The 22489-nt window shown below is 43.8% G+C and overlaps 1 protein-coding gene across 1 annotated transcript; it reads left to right on the top strand.

Moving 5' to 3' along the window:
• Window positions 1-1313: 1313 nt before the first annotated feature.
• LOC308324004 (NACHT, LRR and PYD domains-containing protein 4-like) lies at window positions 1314-21129 on the top strand (the record flags this gene model as incomplete). The annotated part of the gene is made up of 12 exons (XM_080775900.1): window positions 1314-1428; window positions 4644-4851; window positions 5999-6141; window positions 8310-8600; window positions 8960-9286; window positions 11820-11915; window positions 13006-13056; window positions 13380-15210; window positions 15731-15904; window positions 17094-17252; window positions 18918-18967; window positions 19213-21129. 12 exons carry the CDS (start codon window positions 1314-1316, stop codon window positions 19815-19817), a joined length of 4050 nt encoding a protein of 1349 aa, XP_080632026.1. The 3' UTR covers window positions 19818-21129.
• Window positions 21130-22489: the final 1360 nt, after the last annotated feature.

Below are 22489 nucleotides of genomic sequence, written 5' to 3' on the forward strand. Positions count from 1 at the left end.
ACAAGATTCCTCTACAGGATCTCCTCACTGGTCGACAAAAACACCTTGAAGACCTTAACAGGAGCCCTTGTACAAGGTTTCTTTGACTATGCATCCACCTCCTGGTACCACAGCACCTCAAAGGCCCTTAAAACAAGGCTCCAGACCTCCCAAAACAAACTGGTCAGGCTCCTACTTGGCCTCACCCCCCGAACCCACCTCACCCCTGCCCACTTTGACAGGCTGGGATGGCTTAGGGTCGACGACAGAGTACAGCATCTTGCAATGGGTCTGGTCCACAAGATTAGATACACCACCAAGATACCCATGTACCTGTCTAAATACTTCCTTAATGTAAACGAAGTCCACACCCACAACACCAGAGGGAGTGCAACAAACCATGTACAACCCAGATTCGGCACAAACAAGGGACTAAATTCTTTTCGCTCCTATGCGACCAAAATGTGGAACGCCCTACCAACAGTCATTAAGACATGTGAATCCCTTGGCTCCTTCAAAACTGCTCTCAAAGGGCACCTACGGATGGCTGCAATTCGAAACTGGCCTCTGTAAAAGCTGAATTTGTATCTGGATTGTACTATGTTTTTGTATGGACGTGGTGTTGGGTGCCTGCACATATGCACACATGGCATCAACGCATGGTGTTGTGTGCAGGCGCCCTACACTCTGTCTTTGTACTATGGATTGTACTATGTTTTTGTATGGACGTGGTGTTGGGTGCCTGCACATATGCACACATGGCATCAACGCATGGTGTTGTGTGCAGGCGCCCTACACTCTGTCTTTCGTTTTCTTTTCTTTTATCCCCCTGTTCCCCTCACTGTATATATACTTTTTTTCCCTTTTCGCTTCCTATATGATGAATTCCTGTTCTGTTCTTTAACTACATAGAAGTGTCTATTTGTTTGTCTCTAAATGTTTTGATGAATTGAACAATGTGGACCCTGTTGTAAACAAGTGTAAGGCTTAATTGGGTCGTCCACTCACAGTTAACAGTCTTTGTATTGAGTTTGTGCTTGAAATGTACTGTAATTCTGCAAACTGTTAATAAAGATTTCAATCAATCAATCAAGTTTAAACGATGTGTTATCAAATGAAGAGATGATACAAACTAAGTGCACTAAGGGGCGCCTAAAAGTCGCTAGGGACGCAAAAAAGTCGCTAGGGGCGGCGCGCGCTACGCGCGCGCATATCCCACCCCTGGCGACTTTTCGAGGAGCCACTAGCTACTTCCGTTACTGGAGAGTTGGCAACACTGGTCGGGAGTGAGTGAACATTCTTTCTTGGTTTTTTGGGCCGTCGGGAGTGTAGTGATGGCGTCTCTCTCTCTCTCGGTCACACAGACGGGCTGTTGCTGTTGGACGATGAGGATGTATTTCTACATGTTGGTGATACTGTGGAGCGGTTACTACACATCACCTGTGAGAGGTAACGATAATACAACTTTATTTACACTCTGGGACTTATGCTACTATAGCTAACGGTAGCCTAAGATTTAGATTGTTTTTTGTTTCTTATCGTAGATGTAGTTGATGGATTTTGACATGTTTTGCTTGTACAATGTATAAATATTAGTCCGTAGTTTTCAATAAATTAGTCTTTTAATCCAGGCCGATTTCTGTCGGAACTTCCCCAACGGCCGTATAGTGGGGGAGGGAGCGAAGCTGTGAAAAACGGAATTACGCTCAATGTAAACAGGAAGTAAACGAGGGGAGGGGAATGGCGTTTGGCCGCAAACTGGATTAAACCACTTCTTTATTGAAAACTACGAACTAAAACATTGCACAAGCACCCCGTATGCCTTTTTGTAAAAGTGAAAACCCACTAAATATTACCATTACTCATTGTTTTACAACATATATTACCATTATCGTTTCACCCATAGTCCTACATACTTACACCTAGAAACCCCATTCAAACCTATTTAGGTTCATCATACGGTGGACATGTGTGCCTGAAAAGGAATCTTTGAAATGTTTCATAGTTTTAGAAATATAGTGCTTTCAAATTTGAGACATTTATAGGCTCAAATTATGATGGAATAATACATTCTGAAAAATCGGTATTGCCATGCCATGCAATCGTGACACTACAGTGCATGCAGAGCAGACAGACAGACAGACAGACAGACAGACTTAATGTAATGTAACATTTCATGGCGCACAATACATGTAGATTAGTAGGAATCGTAGGATACTAGGTCTCATAGTAAGTGCTCATTGCATTCGCAATAATTCCATACCGTACCGAATCCGGAGCGCACTCGCCTATTAGTTTGGCGTTTGCATTACACAAATGAGCTCAGTGCGCTATTTCGAGAAAGTGCCCTTAAAGTTTAAGGTCGTTTGGAACTAGGCCTATAGCTCACCCTCCACAACTTTGATTGATTGAAATCTTTATTAACAGTTTGCAGAATTACAGTACATTTCAAGCACAAACTCAATACAAAGACTGTTAACTGTGAGTGGACGACCCAATTAAGCCTTACACTTGTTTACAACAGGGTCCACATTGTTCAATTCATCAAAACATTTAGAGACAAACAAATAGACACTTCTATGTAGTTAAAGAACAGAACAGGAATTCATCATATAGGAAGCGAAAAGGGAAAAAAAGTATATATACAGTGAGGGGAACAGGGGGATAAAAGAAAAGAAAACGAAAGACAGAGTGTAGGGCGCCTGCACACAACACCATGCGTTGATGCCATGTGTGCATATGTGCAGGCACCCAACACCACGTCCATACAAAAACATAGTACAAAGACAGAGTGTAGGGCGCCTGCACACAACACCATGCGTTGATGCCATGTGTGCATATGTGCAGGCACCCAACACCACGTCCATACAAAAACATAGTACAATCCAGATACAAATTCAGCTTTTACAGAGGCCAGTTTCGAATTGCAGCCATCCGTAGGTGCCCTTTGAGAGCAGTTTTGAAGGAGCCAAGGGATTCACATGTCTTAATGACTGTTGGTAGGGCGTTCCACATTTTGGTCGCATAGGAGCGAAAAGAATTTAGTCCCTTGTTTGTGCCGAATCTGGGTTGTACATGGTTTGTTGCACTCCCTCTGGTGTTGTGGGTGTGGACTTCGTTTACATTAAGGAAGTATTTAGACAGGTACATGGGTATCTTGGTGGTGTATCTAATCTTGTGGACCAGACCCATTGCAAGATGCTGTACTCTGTCGTCGACCCTAAGCCATCCCAGCCTGTCAAAGTGGGCAGGGGTGAGGTGGGTTCGGGGGGTGAGGCCAAGTAGGAGCCTGACCAGTTTGTTTTGGGAGGTCTGGAGCCTTGTTTTAAGGGCCTTTGAGGTGCTGTGGTACCAGGAGGTGGATGCATAGTCAAAGAAACCTTGTACAAGGGCTCCTGTTAAGGTCTTCAAGGTGTTTTTGTCGACCAGTGAGGAGATCCTGTAGAGGAATCTTGTTCTTTGATTGACTTTTTTGATTACGTTGGTGGCCATCTTATCACCGGAAAGATTGGCCTCCAGGATGGAACCTAGGTAGGTAATTTGATCCTTCCGTGTGATAATATCATCACCAACTCTAACCAAGAAGCCATCTGCCTTTTTGAGATTACTATTTGATCCGAAGAGAATGGATTCAGTTTTTCCCAGGTGTAAGGATAGTTTGTTATCAGCGAGCCAGGTGCAGATTCTACCGAGTTCATAATAACTCGGGGCTATAGGTTCACTGAATTATATATTTATGGACTTCGACTATAGGCCTATATATATAATATGCTTTACAATTTACGCGTTCAATCTGTCGGCAATATTTTGCCAATGTGCCAAATATGCAATTGATTTATCAATAAAAGACGAAAAACAAAAACAAATAGTGTTGTCTCCTGCCTTTATTTTCTTCTTTCTAATGATTTGATCGTCCCAAAACATTGTGTTCATTGTCATGATTTGTCATGATCCGAATTGGCTTTGTCCGCGGCGTAACCGTCTTTAAATAAATTATATTCGAAGTGCCGATGGAAAAATGCATTGGGGTTTCATTTCCTGGGCCACTCGCTTTTCTGAAAGGGGGCGGGACTGCTGCGCTCTATAGTTCCACACTCACTCCAGAGGGCCACTATAGTTCCACACTCACTCCAGAGGGCTACTATAGTTCCACACTCACTCCAGAGGGCCACTATAGTTCCACACTCACTCCAGAGGACCACTATAGTTCCACACTCACTCCAGAGGACCACTATAGTTCCACACTCACTCCAGAGGGCCACTATAGTTCCACACTCACTCCAGAGGGCCACTATAGTTCCACACTCACTCCAGAGGGCCACTATAGTTCCACACTCACTCCCGAGGGGCCACAGTATACTGTCATAGCAAAAATAGCAGATCTACAAGCTCAAAACACGTCGCACTGCGACACGTTGTGAGCTTATAGATCAGCTATTTTTGCTATATTTTAACTGAAATATTAACATTAGGTTAATATCAACTGGGGGCCACATGAGGCCCTCAGGTTAATATCAGAATATCAGATAATTACTAAATGTTATTGTCTTTTTTTCTATGTCCATTATATTTGTTTTTAGTTCATAAAGTTAACATAACTATAAAAGAATCAAAATAAAATGATTCTAAATCTTTTTTATTTTTATTTTTATGTCACTTTTAAGGATATCGGGTGATTGGCTCCTCTCAACCCTTGCTGGCCGACGTGGGAGGCGTGGCCATCCTCCCATGTCGCATCCACCCACCAATCAGCATGCAGAGTTCAGGAACGGTGGTGTGGACCAGAGACGGACAGACCCTGCTTGTCGTCGCCGTCCAGGCTGGGCGGTACCTCACCCAGTACCAGCACCAGAACCAGAGCTCGGACTACAAGTACTCACTTGTTTTACTTTAGTTTTTATCAACCTATAGGTTCATGTTTTAGGTTGTTATAGAGCGCCGCAGTCCCTCCCCCTTTACCTAGGTTCATGTTTTAGGTTGTTATAGAGCACCGCAGTCCCTCCCCCTTTCAGAACAACGAGGAAATGAAACCCCAATGCATTCTCCCATCGGCAACTTCTTATTTAATTTATTTAAAGACGGTTACGCCGCGGACAAAGCCAACTCAGATCGTGACAAAACATGACAATGAACACAATGTTTTGGGGCCGATCAAATCATTAGAAAGAAGAAAGTCAGAAATAAAGGCAGGAGACGACACTATTTGTTTTGTTTTTCTTCTTTCTAATGATTTGATCGGCCCCAAAACATTGTGTTCATTGTCATGATTTGTCACGATCCGAGTTGGCTTTGTCCGCGGCGTAAACCGTCTTTAAATAAATGAAATAAGAAGTTGCCGATGGGAGAATGCATTGGGGTTTCATTTCCTGGGCCACTCGTTGTTCTGAAAGGCGCTCTATTAGAGAAAGTAAAAGATGAGTGTTCATTTTTCTTCATTTGCTGCTTTCTTTCGTTTTAGGGATTTTAGCTGTTTTTGACAGGGGGGCGGGGGCATTCGAGCACGGGGCTAAATATGTATTTTTTGTAATGATTCATTTTTGTATTATTTACTATAGTCCTACTAGACCCCAAGAAATTACATCTGGCCACAAAAGATCACGAGATCTACTGAATGTGTCAAACTGACATATTTGTGTGGCTTCCCCCCAGTAGGCCTCCTTCACATTCAGTAGATCCTGTGATCCACCTTCACATTCAGTAGATCCTGTGATCCACCTTCACATTCAGTAGATCCTGTGATCCACCTTCACATTCAGTAGATCCTGTGATCCACCTTCACATTCAGTAGATCCTGTGATCCACCTTCACATTCAGTAGATCCTGTGATCCTCCTTCACATTCAGTAGATCCTGTGATCCACCTTCACATTCAGTAGATCCTGTGATCTACCAGATGTAATTTCCAGGGGTCTATTAGGACTATAAAAAAAGAAATCAGCATAATATTTTGTAAAATAATAATAGTACTTAAGTACAGTATACTTAAGTAAAAGTACTTACTTGCTTTCCCCCATTGACAGGCAGAGAGCGACACTGTCCCTGTCGGAGCTGTCCGGGGGTGTAATGAACTTGACGCTGTCCAGGGTCAGGCTGTCGGACCAGGGAACCTACCGCTGCTGGTGGCCAGAGAATGACAAGAGCGCTGACATCCAGCTCCACGTTGGTAAGACCTGCTCTTTGTTATCCAAATAATGTTTTTATTTTATTCTTTAAGACGGTTGGTTTTCAACAAGGCCCCATTATGTATTCGGCTTTTGAGCCACGAAACTTTTGAGCCACTCAGACCCATTTGATGAGGTTTAGCCTCTCAGACCCATTTGATGAGGTTTAGCCTCTCAGACCCATTTGATGAGGTTTAACCTCTCAGACCCATTTGATGAGGTTTAGCCACTCAGACCCATTTGATGAGGTTTAACCTCTCAGACCCATTTGATGAGGTTTAACCTCTCAGACCCATTTGATGAGGTTTAGCCACTCAGACCCATTTGATGAGGTTTAGCCTCTCGGACCCATTTGATGAGGTTTAACCTCTCAGACCCATTTGATGAGGTTTAGCCACTCAGACCCATTTGATGAGGTTTAGCCTCTCAGACCCATTTGATGAGGTTTAGCCACTCAGACCCATTTGATGAGGTTTAACCTCTCAGACCCATTTGATGAGGTTTAGCCACTCAGACCCATTTGATGAGGTTTAGCCTCTCAGACCCATTTGATGAGGTTTAACCTCTCAGACCCATTTGATGAGGTTTAACCTCTCAGACCCATTTGATGAGGTTTAGCCACTCAGACCCATTTGATGAGGTTTAGCCTCTCAGACCCATTTGATGAGGTTTAACCTCTCAGACCCATTTGATGAGGTTTAGCCACTCAGACCCATTTGATGAGGTTTAGCCTGGCTTGGCTTTCTTCCTGATGCGTGGCCGGCGTCACATGCGACGGTCCAATTGTCGTCCATCTCCCATCTCTCCTGCATCAGCTCCTGCTGGGAGAGGTTTTTTCATTTAAAATTAAGCATTCCAAAACTCCCTCACATTTATACATCAGTGGTTCCGTCGACTAAAACTAAGACCAACAATGTTCGTCGACTACCTTTTTCCACCGACGAAAACTAAATGGAAAATAAATAAAACCTAAGCTATGATGACTATGGAATGAACTTCCCATTACAGTCAGAACTACAGACTCACTCCCAATCTAAACTATGGAATGAACTTCCCATTGCAGTCAGAACTACAGACTCACTCCCAATCTAAACTATGGAATGAACTTCCCATTGCAGTCAGAACTACAGACTCACTCCAAATCTAAACTATGGAATGAACTTCCCATTGCAGTCAGAACTACAGACTCACTCCCAATCTAAACTATGGAATGAACTTCCCATTGCAGTCAGAACTACAGACTCACTCCCAATCTAAACTATGGAATGAACTTCCCATTGCAGTCAGAACTACAGACTCACTCCAAATCTAAACTATGGAATGAACTTCCCATTGCAGTCAGAACTACAGACTCACTCCCAATCTAAACTATGGAATGAACTTCCCATCGCAGTCAGAACTACAGACTCACTCCCAATCTAAACTATGGAATGAACTTCCCATTGCAGTCAGAACTACAGACTCACTCCCAATCTAAACTATGGAATGAACTTCCCATTGCAGTCAGAACTACAGACTCACTCCCAATCTAAACTATGGAATGAACTTCCCATTGCAGTCAGAACTACAGACTCACTCCCAATCTAAACTATGGAATGAACTTCCCATTGCAGTCAGAACTACAGACTCACTCCCAATCTAAACTATGGAATGAACTTCCCATTGCAGTCAGAACTACAGACTCACTCCCAATCTAAACTATGGAATGAACTTCCCATTGCAGTCAGAACTACAGACTCACTCCCAATCTAAACTATGGAATGAACTTCCCATTGCAGTCAGAACTACAGACTCACTCCCAATCTTCCGCCGTATTCTGAAAACCCACCTTTTCAGACTCCACCATGGCCCGTAGCACTTGCCCTAGCCCCTTAGATAGCACTTTTTGTAGCCATATAGCATGTTACGTAGACACCACTAGAATTGCATTGTATGTTTTCATAGAACTTTATAGTATTGTATAGCATAGTATAGTTTATATGTATAGTTTCATTATATAGATATTCCACTTTTACGTTCTTAGCTTACGCATGTTTCTTGAATACTACTTTTTATGTATAGTGATGTATTGCCATGTTTTTTGTTCTTGCCTAATGTAAGTCGCTCTGGATTCAGAGCGTCTGATAAATGCCTAAATTGTAACTTGACTGCCATGCGTTTCTCTCCACAGTGACGTACCTTCCACCACGAGGCAGAGGCATCCGCGTGGAGATGTTCCCAGACTACCGCTCTGTTCCTGAAGCCGTCACCAGCATCCTGTGGAAGCGCGGACGCAGCTTGGTAGCGGACTGGGATCTGGGTCATAGTCTGGATTACTACGGGACGTATAGAGACCGCTCCACACTGGACCCACACACCGGACGGCTGGTCATCGACAACATGACCGCAGAAGACATCGGGCTGTATTCTGTGGAGATCAACGGCAGACAAAACTACAAGACTTACCTGCTTAAAGAGATGAGTAAGTATGACTCACAGACTCATTCTGTCTCCTCAACAGAGAGAGTCCCACATCCAGAGCTATCCATCGTGACACCATGTGACTCATTCTGTCTCCTCAACAGAGAGAGTCCCACATCCAGAGCTATCCATCGTGACACCATGTGACTCATTCTGTCTCCTCAACAGAGAGAGTCCCACATCCAGAGCTATCCATCGTGGCACCATGTGACTCATTCTGTCTCCTCAACAGAGAGAGTCCCACATCCAGAGCTATCCATCGTGACACCATGTGACTCATTCTGTCTCCTCAACAGAGAGAGTCCCACATCCAGAGCTATCCATCGTGACACCATGTGACTCATTCTGTCTCCTCAACAGAGAGAGTCCCACATCCAGAGCTATCCATCGTGACACCATGTGACTCCAACTCCAGCAGCTGCACGCTGCAGTGCAGCGTATTGGGAGACGTCAAGTCAGAGTCGGGCGAGGTCGTCTATCGGTGGAGGTTCCACGGAGAGAAATGGACTCGACCCAAACCCGACGAGACCAGGATCTACAGCGATGAGGAATGGACCGGGCCCGACTCCCGGACGGTGACGATCAGCAACGACGAGGAATGGAGAAGAGTTAAAAGAATATCCTGTGCGATAAAGAACCCGTTCAGTGTGGAGCAGAGCGAGGCTGTAGACAACCCGCTTTACAGAGGTGCGTAGTTTACTGATTGTGTGTTTGTGCGTGTTAGGGGTAGTTCAGATGTTTGGACTTAAAATGAACCCTGGATAATAAGACAAAGCCTTCCATACGTTCCATAGGGCTAGACCACGCAAGGACATATTACATCATCAACTTGCAACAGGAGTTCCCCCTATTGAGTGAAAGATTATCAATTTATGAAATAAAAAATATATTTTAGGTGTTTTAAATGTTAGATTTTAGTTATAGAGGGCAATTATAATGTATTAACACACTTTGGGCGGGAACCCCTTTTGGTGTTGGCATTATGTTATGCTTTAGCTATTGAAAAATAGCAGATCTACAAGCTCGTAGCGCACCACTATTTTTGAAAAATCGAAGAACGACTGACATAGAAACATAGCTTTTTCAGAAAACTGTCAGGATGTAGAAGACATTTATAGAATCTGATCTCAGGTCAGAATGGGGTTAAAGCTGTAGGACATACTGGTCATTAATATAGTGGTTGTTGTCCATACATCTTCAACCGCTTATCCATAATCGGGTCACGGGGGCAACATCTCCACCAGACATTCCTCTCCAGAGCAACATTAGTGACTTCCTCCTGGGGGATCCCGAGACGTTCCAAGGCCAGTGAGTCCATGTGTTTCCTCCATCTGGTCCTTGGTCCAGAGCTCTGCACGGATCCAAAAATAAATAAATAAAATTAATCTGTGTCATTTTACCGGTTTCCGACCCGTTCCGAAAACATTTCTAAAGAGGAAAACTAAACAGGAAACGTAGTCTTTCTTAGTCACAGACTGTAACTTAACAGCAATTTACAATTTAGGCATTTAGCAGACGCTCTTAATCCAGAGCGACTTACATTAAAGGGACACTTCACCCTTTTTGCAAAAAAATATATGTTAATGACGTTTAGGAGCTTTAGAACACTTTCCTGGGGGTCTTTATGTGTGTAATATGTGGTTTTAGATATTTTAGATTGTAGCAGTGAGCCTGTCTCACTACCTTCCTGGACTACAATTCCCATAATTTTTTGGTGCACTGCTCCTCCTTGTGGATAGGGGGAGAGCTGTCTTACTGAGACAACATGTAGTCCAGGAAGGAAGTGAGCCCAGTGTCCATGACATCAGAGACAACAGGCTCACTGCTACAATCTAAAATATCTAAAACCACATATTACACACATAAAGACCCCCAGGAAAGTGTTCTAAAGCTTCTAAACGTCATTAACATGTATTTTTTTGCAAAAAGGGTGAAGTGTCCCTTTAAGCAAGAACAAAACGGCATCATATATCACATAAAAACATTTATCATGAAACATGCGTAAGCTAAGAACGTAACAGTGGAATATCTATATAATGAAACTATACATATAAACTAGATACATATATACTATACTATGCTATACTATGCTATACATATGTACTATGACGTGCTATGACTACATACAATGCAATTATAGTGCTGTCTACATAACATGCATAACAGCGTGTGTCTATGGTCGAGAGAGAGAGAGAGCCCGTTTACCTCCGCGGGTAGGAGCAGGCCCCGGGCCCCCCCTGACCCGCCGGGCCCCCCCTGCCCCAGGACCGGGTACAACTGTACCCTTTACCCCCCTGCCGACGGGCACGCGCGCGCACACACACATTGCCCAGGGGTTTCCATCCATGTTGTTAACCCATTCTGACCTGAGATCAGATTCTAAAAATGTCTTCTACATCCTGACAGTTTTCATTCTGACCTGAGATCAGATTCTAAAAATGTCTTCTACATCCTGACAGTTTTCATTCTGACCTGAGATCAGATTCTAAAAATGTCTTCTACATCCTGACAGTTTTCATTCTGACCTGAGATCAGATTCTAAAAATGTCTTCTATGTCAGTCGCTTTTTCTAAAATAGCAGACCTACAAGCTCGTAGCGCGCCACTCTGTGTCTCGCTATGAGCTTGTAGATCTGCTATTTTTAAATGGCTAAAGCACGACATGATGCTAACACCAAAATGGGTTAAATGACAGGACACGGGACACAGCTAGTAGCTAGTAGTACAACCCTTGTTTACTAGTCCCCGGAAGTCTGATGCATGCAAAGCATGCTGGGCCTTGTAGTCCATCGCATACATAGCCCTACTGTCACACATCATGTCTCCTCCCATTTGCCAGCCATGCCAGTGGTTATCAAAGTGCGGTCCGGGGACCCCCGGGCGGTCCTTGAGGGGTTGCTAGGGGGACTATCATTATTGAATCCTATTGGCTGGGCTTCAAACAGCCATAACTCCAGTTTGCAGCATGCTAAAGGTCCCAAACCTGGTGGCTGGCCGTACGGACTTCCAATTCCATGAAACTATAATTCCTACTTCCGGTTTGTCTGATTTTCTTGAAACTCCTCCCACAACTCTATGAGGGGGGTGGAGCTAGATTGTGCACCCCGGAAGTGGATCTGTTCACTTGCTGTTTTACTAGGAAGCATTCGCAGGGGAATTTAAAAATGTAAAGAGACTTTCTTTTCTATTTATGTTTTATGTTTTATATTTCTGTCTTTCAGCTCCTAAAGGAACAGTCAGAGGCAGACCAGGGCTTACTGTTACTCTCTTCATGTACGCAGTAGCACTGGTAGCTTTATACGGGAACAAGAAACCTCGTGAGTCTTGAATTTATTTGTTACTAGATTTATTTACAATCTATATTGATATAAATCCATTAGGGCCGGGACTAATTGCGATTAATTTAGATTAATTAACTACAGAAAAATTAACGCGTTAAAATAATTAACGCATTTAATCGCATATTTTGTTTTCACCGCCGAACCGGAACTTTTCTCACTGGGCGCACGTTTCCACTTACCTAAGATGCTGACGCACCCAGCAGCAACATTGCTGTCTGAGCATTCACTTCCGCTAGTACTAGACGATAACAACAAACTGAAACAGCACACGTTAGCATGAATGCAGACTCAAATAAGAACGCGCAGCTTGGGAAATTTAGTGGGAAATTTAGATTTAAAAAGCGAGCGGATGGAAGCGTGGACAGAAATGCAGTTGTATGCATGTTATGCAACAAAGAATTTGCCTATCACCGCAGCACATCGTCCCTCACATATCACATCAATGCCAAACATGTTGCTGCTAGCGTGGAAGTTCACGTTACTCCGTCTTCTTCAACGTCGCAACCTACACTCGACCTGATGCCTGGTTTCAGAGGCAATATGACTAAGTCCAAGTCTGACAAAATAACAAACTCCCTGGCTTACTGGGTTGCAGTCAACTGTAGACCACTTGCGGTGGTCGAAGATATGGGGCTGCAAAAAGTGCTACATATAGCTTTTTTTTTTTTAGCTATTCATTCCTTTACTCATAAAGTCATAATACCAAAATCCATTTGAAAAAATTGCTTTCTCACTGTTCTCGGGTCAAATAATGATATGCGATTAAAATGCGATTAATCTAGATTAATTAATCGCAAAGCCTCTGATTAATTAGATTAATTTTTTTAATCGAGTCCCAGCTCTAAAATCCATCCATCTCTGTGTCATTATGTGAAGACGAGAATGATCCTATAGTGTCTCCTTCATTGACCAATCACTGCCTCACATCTCACTGACCAATCACTGTCTCACATCTCACTGACCAATCACTGTCTCACATCTCACTGACCAATCACTGCCTCACATCTCTTTTACTGACCAATCACTGTCTCACATCTCACTGACCAATCACTGTCTCACATTTCAGCTTTCACAGAAGAAGAGAAGGAAAGACGACACAGAGCCGCCAAACTGAGAGGTGTGTGTGTGTGTGTGTGTGTGTGTGTGTGTGTGTGTGTGTGTGTGTGTGTGTGTGTGTGTGTGTGTGTGTGTGTGTGTGTGTGTGTGTGTGTGTGTGTGTGTGTGTGTGTGTGTGTGTGTGTGTGTGTGTGTGTGTGTGTGTGTGTGTGTGTGTGTGTGTGTGTGTGTGTGTGTGTGTGTGTGTGTGTGTGTGTGTGTGTGTGTGTGTGTGTGTGTGTGTGTGTGTGTGTGTGTGTGTGTGTGTGTGTGTGTGTGTGTGTGTGTGTGCGTGTGTGTGTGGAGACAAGGCTGTTAAACATAGAATTGCTTTGTTCGCTACAGGTCTGTTGAAGAAAACACCAGGATATCGTCAAATCACTGACTATGAAACGAAGCTTCAACGCAAAATGAACAACACATATCTGAGGGTACATTTGGGCACACAGACTGAGGTTGTGTTTAAAAACGTCTTCGCTCCGCTCTACAATGTAGACATCGAAAGAACAGACATCTACCGCCATCATGAGGTCAGACAGATGGAGATGAAGAAGGCAAGAGAGGAAATCCAACTGGGTCAGATGTTCAAAGACCTTTCTGGACGAATCATAAGAACAGTGCTGACCGTTGGCTGTGCAGGGATTGGAAAAACGTTCCTCGTACACAAATTTATGTTCGACTGGGCCAAGAAATGTTTCCCCCAAGACCCACACCTCGTGTTCCCGCTCAAGTTCCGGCAGTTAAATCTGCTCAAGGGACAGAAGTTTACTTTGGCACAGCTAATTCACCGCTGCATCAAGGAAACCATATTTATCGAGGAAGATGTTCTTAATCATATCTTCACTGAATTGCAGAAGTCAGGAGACTACAGCAACAGCCCCTTCAAAGTCATGTTTGTTCTGGATGGTTATGATGAAAATAAATTCCAGTTTGATTTCATCAAAGAAATTGGCCTCATGAATGTCAACGACTCTTACCCAGTGGAAGATCTCCTTGTAAACCTCATCAAGGGAGAGCTCCTCCCCTCTGCTCGCATCTGGATAACCTCGCGACCTGTAGCAGCCAATCAGATCCCTAAGAAGTTTGTAAACAGGATGACAGAAGTACGAGGGTTCATCAGAGATGACCAGAAGAAGGAGTTCTTCCAGAAGACGTTCAATGATGAGAACCAGGCCAAATCAATCCTCTCTTACATCAAAGAATCAAAGATCCTCCTCACCATGTGTGAAATCCCAGTCTTCTGTTGGATCCTTGCTACCGTTGTGAAGAACATGGTGAAGAACACGGGGGCGACATTCAGGCTGCCCAAAACCCTGGTTGAGCTGTTCTGTCACTTCCTGATGGGTGAGATACAGCGGGGGAATCCTGAACAAGGCGAGGCAGACAGAGGGAAGCTCATAAAGGATGCAGGGGAAGTTCTTCTGAAGCTGGGCAAGCTGGCGTTTCACCAACTGGTCAAAGGCAACATCATTTTCTATGAGGAGGACCTGAACGCGTGTGGTCTTGATGTGAACAAGGACTTGAAAAACCTGGGCTTTTGCACAACCTTCTTCAAAGAAGACGGTTTGTTCTTCGACAAAACGGTCTACTGCTTCGTTCATCTGAGCATCCAGGAGTTTCTGGCTGCAGTCTACCTGTCCCACTGTTTCACTCAGAGGAACACGGAGGTCCTGACGACATTCCTGGGAGACTGCCGTTTCGACAGTAAACGTTCCCTGTCTGACTTCCTGGAGGCTGCTATGAAGAAAACCCTGCAGAGTAAGAGTGGACAACTGGACCTCTTTGTCCGTTTCCTTCATGGTCTCTCACTGCAGTCCAACCAGAGTCTGTTAGGAGGCCTGCTGGGTCAGACAGAGAACAGTCCAGAGGAGATCCAGAGAGTCATCGACAACCTGAAGAAGATTAATGATCGTGATGCCTCTCCTGACAGATGTATCAACATCTTCCACTGTCTGATGGAGATGAACGACCCGTCAGTCAGTCGGGGGATCCAACAGTACCTGGAGTCAGAGAACAGCTCAGGGAAGGAACTCTCTGTGCCCCAGTGTTCAGCTCTGGCCTCCATGCTGCAGATGTCAGAGGAGGTTCTGGAGGAGTTGGACCTGCAGAAATACAACACATCAAAGGACGGGCGACAGAGACTGGTCCCAGCTGTGAGGAACTGCAAAACAGCCAGGTTAGTAGTGTGAATGTTAACATGTTAGATCACTATATACTTCATTCATTCAATAAAAAACAGAGAGAGAGAGAGAGAGAGACTCACTTCATATTTATATATATATTAGTATTGCAATCCAATTCAAGTGTGATTAGTGTTTAGTATACTTAGTGATATCAGGGTGATTTTGCCATGGCATGCGGTCGTACAGACTGTTCATCTGTTGACGGAACATTTCTTCACTTCACTGCCATAGAGTGGAACAACAGCAGCGAGTTTGGATCGTTTTAATTATTTAATGTTTGTATTACAATCAAATGACAACAGTGGATGAGCACATTTCAATTAAATATGTGTTACTCACTGCCGCTATTTGCTTAGTTAGAAAAGTATCCAAACACACACACACACACACACACACACACACACACACACACACACACACACACATTTCAGACCACAGGGAACCTCCTTGACGGTGAACATGGTCTGTTCTGTTTTGATCATCTCTGATTTTACATTTAATCTGTAATTACAGACTTGTTGGCTGTGACCTCAAGAAGGAACACGTTGAAGTTGTGGCTTCAGCTCTCAGCTCCAAACCGTCCCATTTGAGAGAACTGGACCTGAGTGGAAACGGCTTGAAGGATTCTGGACTGGATCTCATCTGTGCTGCACTGAAGAGCCCAAACTGTTGTCTGGAGACTCTCAGGTCAGATTCATTTAACATTTTTATTTGTATTTGGTTAAGTAAAGTTCTGTTATAGTAAGTGATTATAATGTAGTTATGATGGTGGTAGTATTTGAAGAGTGGATAAGGTTAATATCATGGTAACTCACACTGACCATAATATTGATAAGATACAGTGACTAATGTATGTAGTCTTTGTGCTGAGATACCACATTTAAAACCTAAACACCTCTGAGTGGTTCAATGTGTTATGTTGTCAGAGTGTCATCCCCTAGTTTTGAATGATATTTATATTAACTTTTTTGCTGCTATCTACGTTTATAAAACTAGCGAGGCTAACGGTAGCTAATGGTGCTAACTACGCGTACAGTATGTGCGTAGACAACCGTATACTCCATATATGAAAGCGTAGTAGCATAGCTTACTTTATAATTAACACATTTTGGGCGGGAACCCCTTTTGGCTCATACAAGCTCATAGCGTGCCACCGAGTGGCGCGCTACGAGCTTGTAGGTCTGCTATTTTTGAAAAATCGTGAAAAGGCAACACAAATCTTTGAATATATATATTGTTTCAGAAGACTTTTTTTTATTTCGACGTCAGGCCTAAATGGGTTAAACATTATGTTATAATTTAGCTTTTGAAAAATTGCAGATCTACAAGCTCATAGCACGCCACTCGGTGGCGCTCTTCGAGCTTGTAGGTCTGCTATTTTTGAAAAATCGTTAAAATATGGCGCAAATCATTGAATATATATTTCAGAGCGAACATTTTTAACTAAGATATTTGCTTCTGGGGGGTCCCTGGAACTACATATTTTGAGATGGGGGTCCGTGGCCCAATAGAGATAATTCTGGGGGTCCTTGACATGAAAAAGGTTGAGCACCACTGACATAGAAACATAGGTTTTTCAGAAAAATTTTAGGATCTAGAAGCCTTTTTTTTAATCGACCTCAGTCCAAAATGAGCCAATAGCGTTTCTGTGCTTGCTCAGTATGAAGAAAGTGTCCAGAGATATGAGGGACTGAGACAGACTATCCTTCAGTAGACAGGCTTTTATTTCCGTTCGCATTGGCAGAGTAGAGAGAGAAAGACGGACGGACTTGTGTGTGTGTGTGTGTGTGTGTGTGTGTGTGTGTGTGTGTGTGTGTGTGTGTGTGCTGCACACGCCCATTCTCTCTCTCTCTCTCTCTCTCTCTCTCTCATTTAGACTGGAGAACTGCTTCTTGACAGAGAGATGCTGTGAAGTTCTGGCCTCAGCTCTAACTTCTAATCCCTCCCACCATCTGAGAGAATTGGACCTGAGTCTCAACGTGGTGAATGAGTCAGGAATGAAGATGCTGTTCTCTGCTGGGCTGGAGAATCTCAAGTGAGTAGACCCTGTTGTGGGGCCCGGTTTACAGCAGAACCCTTTACTATGTGTGGGTAATGTTTGTGGGGCATCACCACAATTTTACTATTTTCAGACATGTGATGATTGATGCATTGTTGTTCTACTTCCTTCCTACAGAGTAAAACACTGTAGTGTCAGCTAGTGGAGACGTTGTGTTAGACAGTCAGACATTGATGCATTGTTGTTCTACTTCCTACAGAGTGAAACACTAGTGTCAGCTAGTGGAGACGTTGTTTTAGACAGTCAGACATTGATGCATTGTTGTTCTACTTCCTACAGAGTGAAACACTAGTGTCAGCTAGTGGAGACGTTGTTTTAGACAGTCAGACATTGATGCATTGTTGTTCTACTTCCTACAGAGTGAAACACTGTAGTGTCAGCTAGTGGAGACGTTGTGTTAGACCAGGGGTGCCCACACTTTTTTGACTTGAGGTCTACTTTTAAAATTGCCAGCTCAAGGTGATCTACCAACCAAAGAAATATTATCCCATTACTTAAAATACTCAAAATAAATAACATTAAGGCATTAGGACTGTTTCAATCAATCAATTCTATTTATTTACCACCTTTATTTTGTTAAAGGTACTCTTTGTAATAACGTCAATCAATTTCAATTTGTAATAACATATTGCTCATAAAATGTTACAAATATTAAAAGTATCACACATAAAAAGCATACACAATCACATGAAGGAATAATGCACTCAACTCAACCAGAGCAGAACTCCTACCACAGGACTCTGGCAATCAATTAATAGGCCTACAGTTGCAACCACTATTAATGGAAAGTATTTCATACAATTTAAGTTAAAAAAAATCTGAACTATCCCTTTAATCAGATGACTGCTTTCAGCCTTGCACTGAATTGAGTCCGTCAGCGCTGCGTAATCCGGACAGTCACTGCTGACAGTCTTAAACAGGCCTCCAAATGATCGTCCGTCAACGTGGAACGATATTTGGACTTAATTATCTTCATGTGGGAAAACGCTGATTCACATAAATATGTGGAGCCAAATAACGCTGTGAGCGAGGCTGCACAAGTCCTGATGTTTGGATACTTTTCCTTCACGAGTAAGTTCCAATACTCTCCATCGCGGGCGCGCAACTTTAACTGTATGTCAGCCTGCAGCGCCATGATCTCATTCTCCAACACAGAAGAGTTCATGTTAAAAAGTGTTGCTATTTTCGAGGCAATGGAATCAACATCAGCTTCTGAATGGGAAGCACATGAATGTAGCGATGGGCTCGAGTAAGGCAAACACAGTTGGACTTGGAATGTGACATCGTGAAAAAATAATCTTCTTCCCACTCTGCATGGAAGTGATATGTTTTAGGCTTCTTTGCCGCGCGCGTCTTGCTATATGAACAATGATGGATAGATCCTTTTAATTTGTTTGTTTAACAATAACAGACCCGACGTTCCCCACACTTGAAAACAAGGCACTGCATTGTGGGGGGTTTTAAAGCCGCCGCCTGCCGAGGCGACTCGAGGATTGTTTTCTTTCTCTTTTTTTTTCATGTCAGGGCCAAGCGGTCTACTTGCGCAGCGCTTGCGATCGACTGGTCGACCGCGATCGACGTAATGGGCACCCCTGTGTTAGACAGTCAGACATTGATGCATTGTTGTTCTACTTCCTACAGAGTGAAACATGGTGGAGAAGATCGGTTCAATCCTCATCTCATTCAAGGACGTGAGTATCTCTCACTATTGACATTACATTACGTTACTAGGTGCAAACGCACTGTGTGTGAGAGAGACTGGGTGCAAACACGTGTGTGTGTGTGTGTGTGTGTGTGTGTGTGTGTGTGTGTGTGTGTGTGTGTGTGTGTGTGTGTGTGTGTGTGTGTGTGTGTGTGTGTGTGTGTGTGTGTGTGTGTGTGTGTGTGTGTGTCAGTGAATGATGTACTTAATGGTTACTGTGTGTTTTCTCATCAGATTCCCAGCGTCTCTCACTGGACACAAACACAGCAAACTGTGACCTCACTCTGTCTGAGGACAACAGGAAGGTCACACTGGAGGATGGACCGGGTCATCAGTATCCTGATCATACTGAACGGTTTGAATTCCGTCCTCAGATTCTGACTGCAGAGAGTGTGAGCGAACGCTGCTACTCTGAGGTAGAGTGCAGTGGAACGGTTCATATAGCAGGGACTGACAGAGCAATCAGCAGGAAAGGACGTGGTGATGACTGTTGGCTTGGAGGCTATGGCATGTCATGGAGTCTGCAGTGTGGTCACAGTTACTATGTCAGACACAATGGGGAGGGGACTGCCCTCCCTGTCGGTCCCTCTAGACGCTCCATCAGAGCAGCAGTGGATGCTGACCGTGAGGACAGGGAGGACAGGGTCTTCAGAGTAGGAGTGTATGTGGACCGTCCCGCTGGGACTCTGTCCTTCTATGACGTGTCCTCAGAGGACACTCTGACCCACCTGCACACCTTCCAGACCACGTCCACTGAACCCCTCTGCGTTGGGTTCAGGTTGTTGTCTGGCTCCTCAGTGTTTCTGTGTGAGCAGAGTCTCGATGTGAGCGAGGTTTGACCTCTGACCCCAGATTGATAGGGTTTGACCTCTGACCTCCAGATTGATATGGTTTGACCTCCGACCTCCAGCTGAACATATTGTGTTCCAGTAGAATTGTTTCTCCAGTCCACTCCAAATATATATCCTATAATAAATGCACCACGTGTCTGTGTGTGTGCACGTGTGTACGCACGCCTACGTCTCTGTGTGTGCACGTGTGTACGCACGTCTACGTCACTAGGGAGTGCAGTGTCCCCTCCCCCCCACAGGGAGTGCTGTGTCCACCCCCCCTGACCGTGTGTCAGTTCGGACACACGGTTGTCACTAGTTAACTAGACCCTCTGTGTTTGAACCAGTCATCACCACAGGGAGCTTTTCCTGGGGTCCAATGCTCTCTATGGCGCATAGGCAGCTCCCGGCAGGATCCGCCGGGAGTGCGTGCGTGTGCGCGTGCCAATTTAACAAAGATGCAGGCGATCACAAATCAGCAGAGAGTGATCGATGTTTGAACTATTTTTGAAAAATCGTGAAAAGGTGCCTCAAATCTTTGAAGATATATTATTACAGAGTGAACATTTTAATTCAAATATTTGCTTGGGGGGACGGAGGCATATTACATATCATTTTTGGGCTTCTTGACATGAAATATTGAGAACCACTGATACAGAAACACGAGGTATTTCAGAAAACGGTCAGAATTTAGAAGACATTATTTAAATGTCGACGTCAGGCCTGAATGGGTTAAAGTGTGAACACACACACACACACACACACTGATGGCGAAGGTGGGGACGCAGATTGTGATTGGTCGGGATGAGATGATGTACGATGATAAGAGTATGCCTCACTTCACACAGGTGTGATTTTTACTGTAGGCCTATGAACAGATGTTCCTGTTACAGGCTGGGCCAAAGGTGTATTTTATTGTATGGTGTATTTTATTTCATGGTGTATTTTAATTCATGGTGTATTTTATTTTAAAGTCAACTTTGTGGTGTTCTAAAACATGTTACTGTAAATGGGATTCATTGCTCAGTGCCTAAATTATAAAACATGTTACTGTATATGGGATTCATTGCTCTGTGCCTAAATGATAAAACATGTTACTGTATATGGCTCTGTGCCTAAATGATAAAACATGTTACTGTAAATGGCTCTGTGCCTAAATGATAAAACCTGTTACTGTAAATGGCTCAGTGCCTAAATGATAAAACCTGTTACTGTAAATGGCTCAGTGCCTAAATGATAAAACCTGTTACTGTAAATGGCTCAGTGCCTAAATGATAAAACCTGTTACTGTAAATGGCTCAGTGCCTAAATGATAAACTGTGAATTTAATAAACGGATTGGTGAAAGTCTGTCGTGGTTCTGTTGTGTATTTATTTATTATTCAAAGTGTTGTCACATGACAGTTTGGCCACAGCTCATTGGCCATGGTGTTGTCACATGGCAGTTTGGCCACAGCTCATCGGTCAGGGTTTGACATTAAGATGTAAAACTATGACATGACGAAACAAGTGAGACTTAAACATCGCAGCCCAGATTTGGCTCAAACAACAAGGGGTCGAGTTCGTTCTCCAATGCCAAAAAAAATCCACATTCCTTTATGACTGTTGGTAGGGTGGTACCAACAGTCGTTATAAATGTGAATCCCTAGACTCCTTCAAAGGCGTTCTCAAATAGGGGATTAAAATGAGATGGACCGAGTCCGTTTCTCTCGAACCTTTTCCGAATCCGGTTGGCTGGTCCCCCTGCTGGCCATGATTCGCATTGCCCGAGATTCAACAACGCACCCGGGTTCACTCGCATTTCCTGTTTTGACTGTATAGTTGTGTATCGTGTCTCTAATTGTTTTGATGAATTGAACATGGTGGGCCCTATTGTAAACAAGAGTAATGCTTTATGGTGTCGTCCACTCAAATGGTAAATGGTGCATTTATCCAAGGCGCTTTACATAGATTATGCATTACATTCACCCATTCATACACCGATTTGCGGCGGAAGCCATGCAAGGTACCAACCAGCACAGGACAGGAGGAGCCGGGATTCGAACCGCCGACCCACGGATCATTGGACGACCTGCTCTACCTCCTGAGCCACAGTCGCCCCCGTTAACTCACAGTTAACAGTCTTTGTATTGAGTTGTGCTTGTAATGTACTGTAGTCAGCCACGTAGAGTCTGTAGACGAATGCATGTCAAACTGGGGGTCCTTGATAGTAAACAGGTTTTGCTAGAGCTGTAAAAATATTCTCTTATGGGGGTCCCTGGCATATCTTTTCAAATGGAGGTCTAATTATAGTGTCAATTTGGGGGTCCTTGACATGAAAAGGTTTGGGAACCACTGCTTTATATACTGTTGTAGGCCTACAGACACTAACATAATATACTGTTGTAGGCCTACACAGACACTAACAGAATATACTGTTGTAGGCCTACACAGACACTAACAGAATTATATACTGTTGTAGGTCTACAGACACTAACAGAATATACTGTTGTAGGCCTACGCAGACACTAACAGAATTATATACTGTTGTAGGCCTACACAGACACTAAAGGCCTATTCATAGTCTGGATTTTCGGTGGTAAGGTGACCACCGCTCCGGTGGTGAGCTGACCACCGGAGCTGAAATAACGTTGCGGTGGTGAGTAAAAACAGAGAGAAGGGCTGGAGCGGTGGCGGTGGTTT

The sequence above is a fragment of the Protomyctophum bolini genome (assembly GCF_963924005.1).
Source record: "Protomyctophum bolini genome assembly, chromosome: 11".
NCBI classification, from domain to species: Eukaryota; Metazoa; Chordata; class Actinopteri; order Myctophiformes; family Myctophidae; genus Protomyctophum; species Protomyctophum bolini.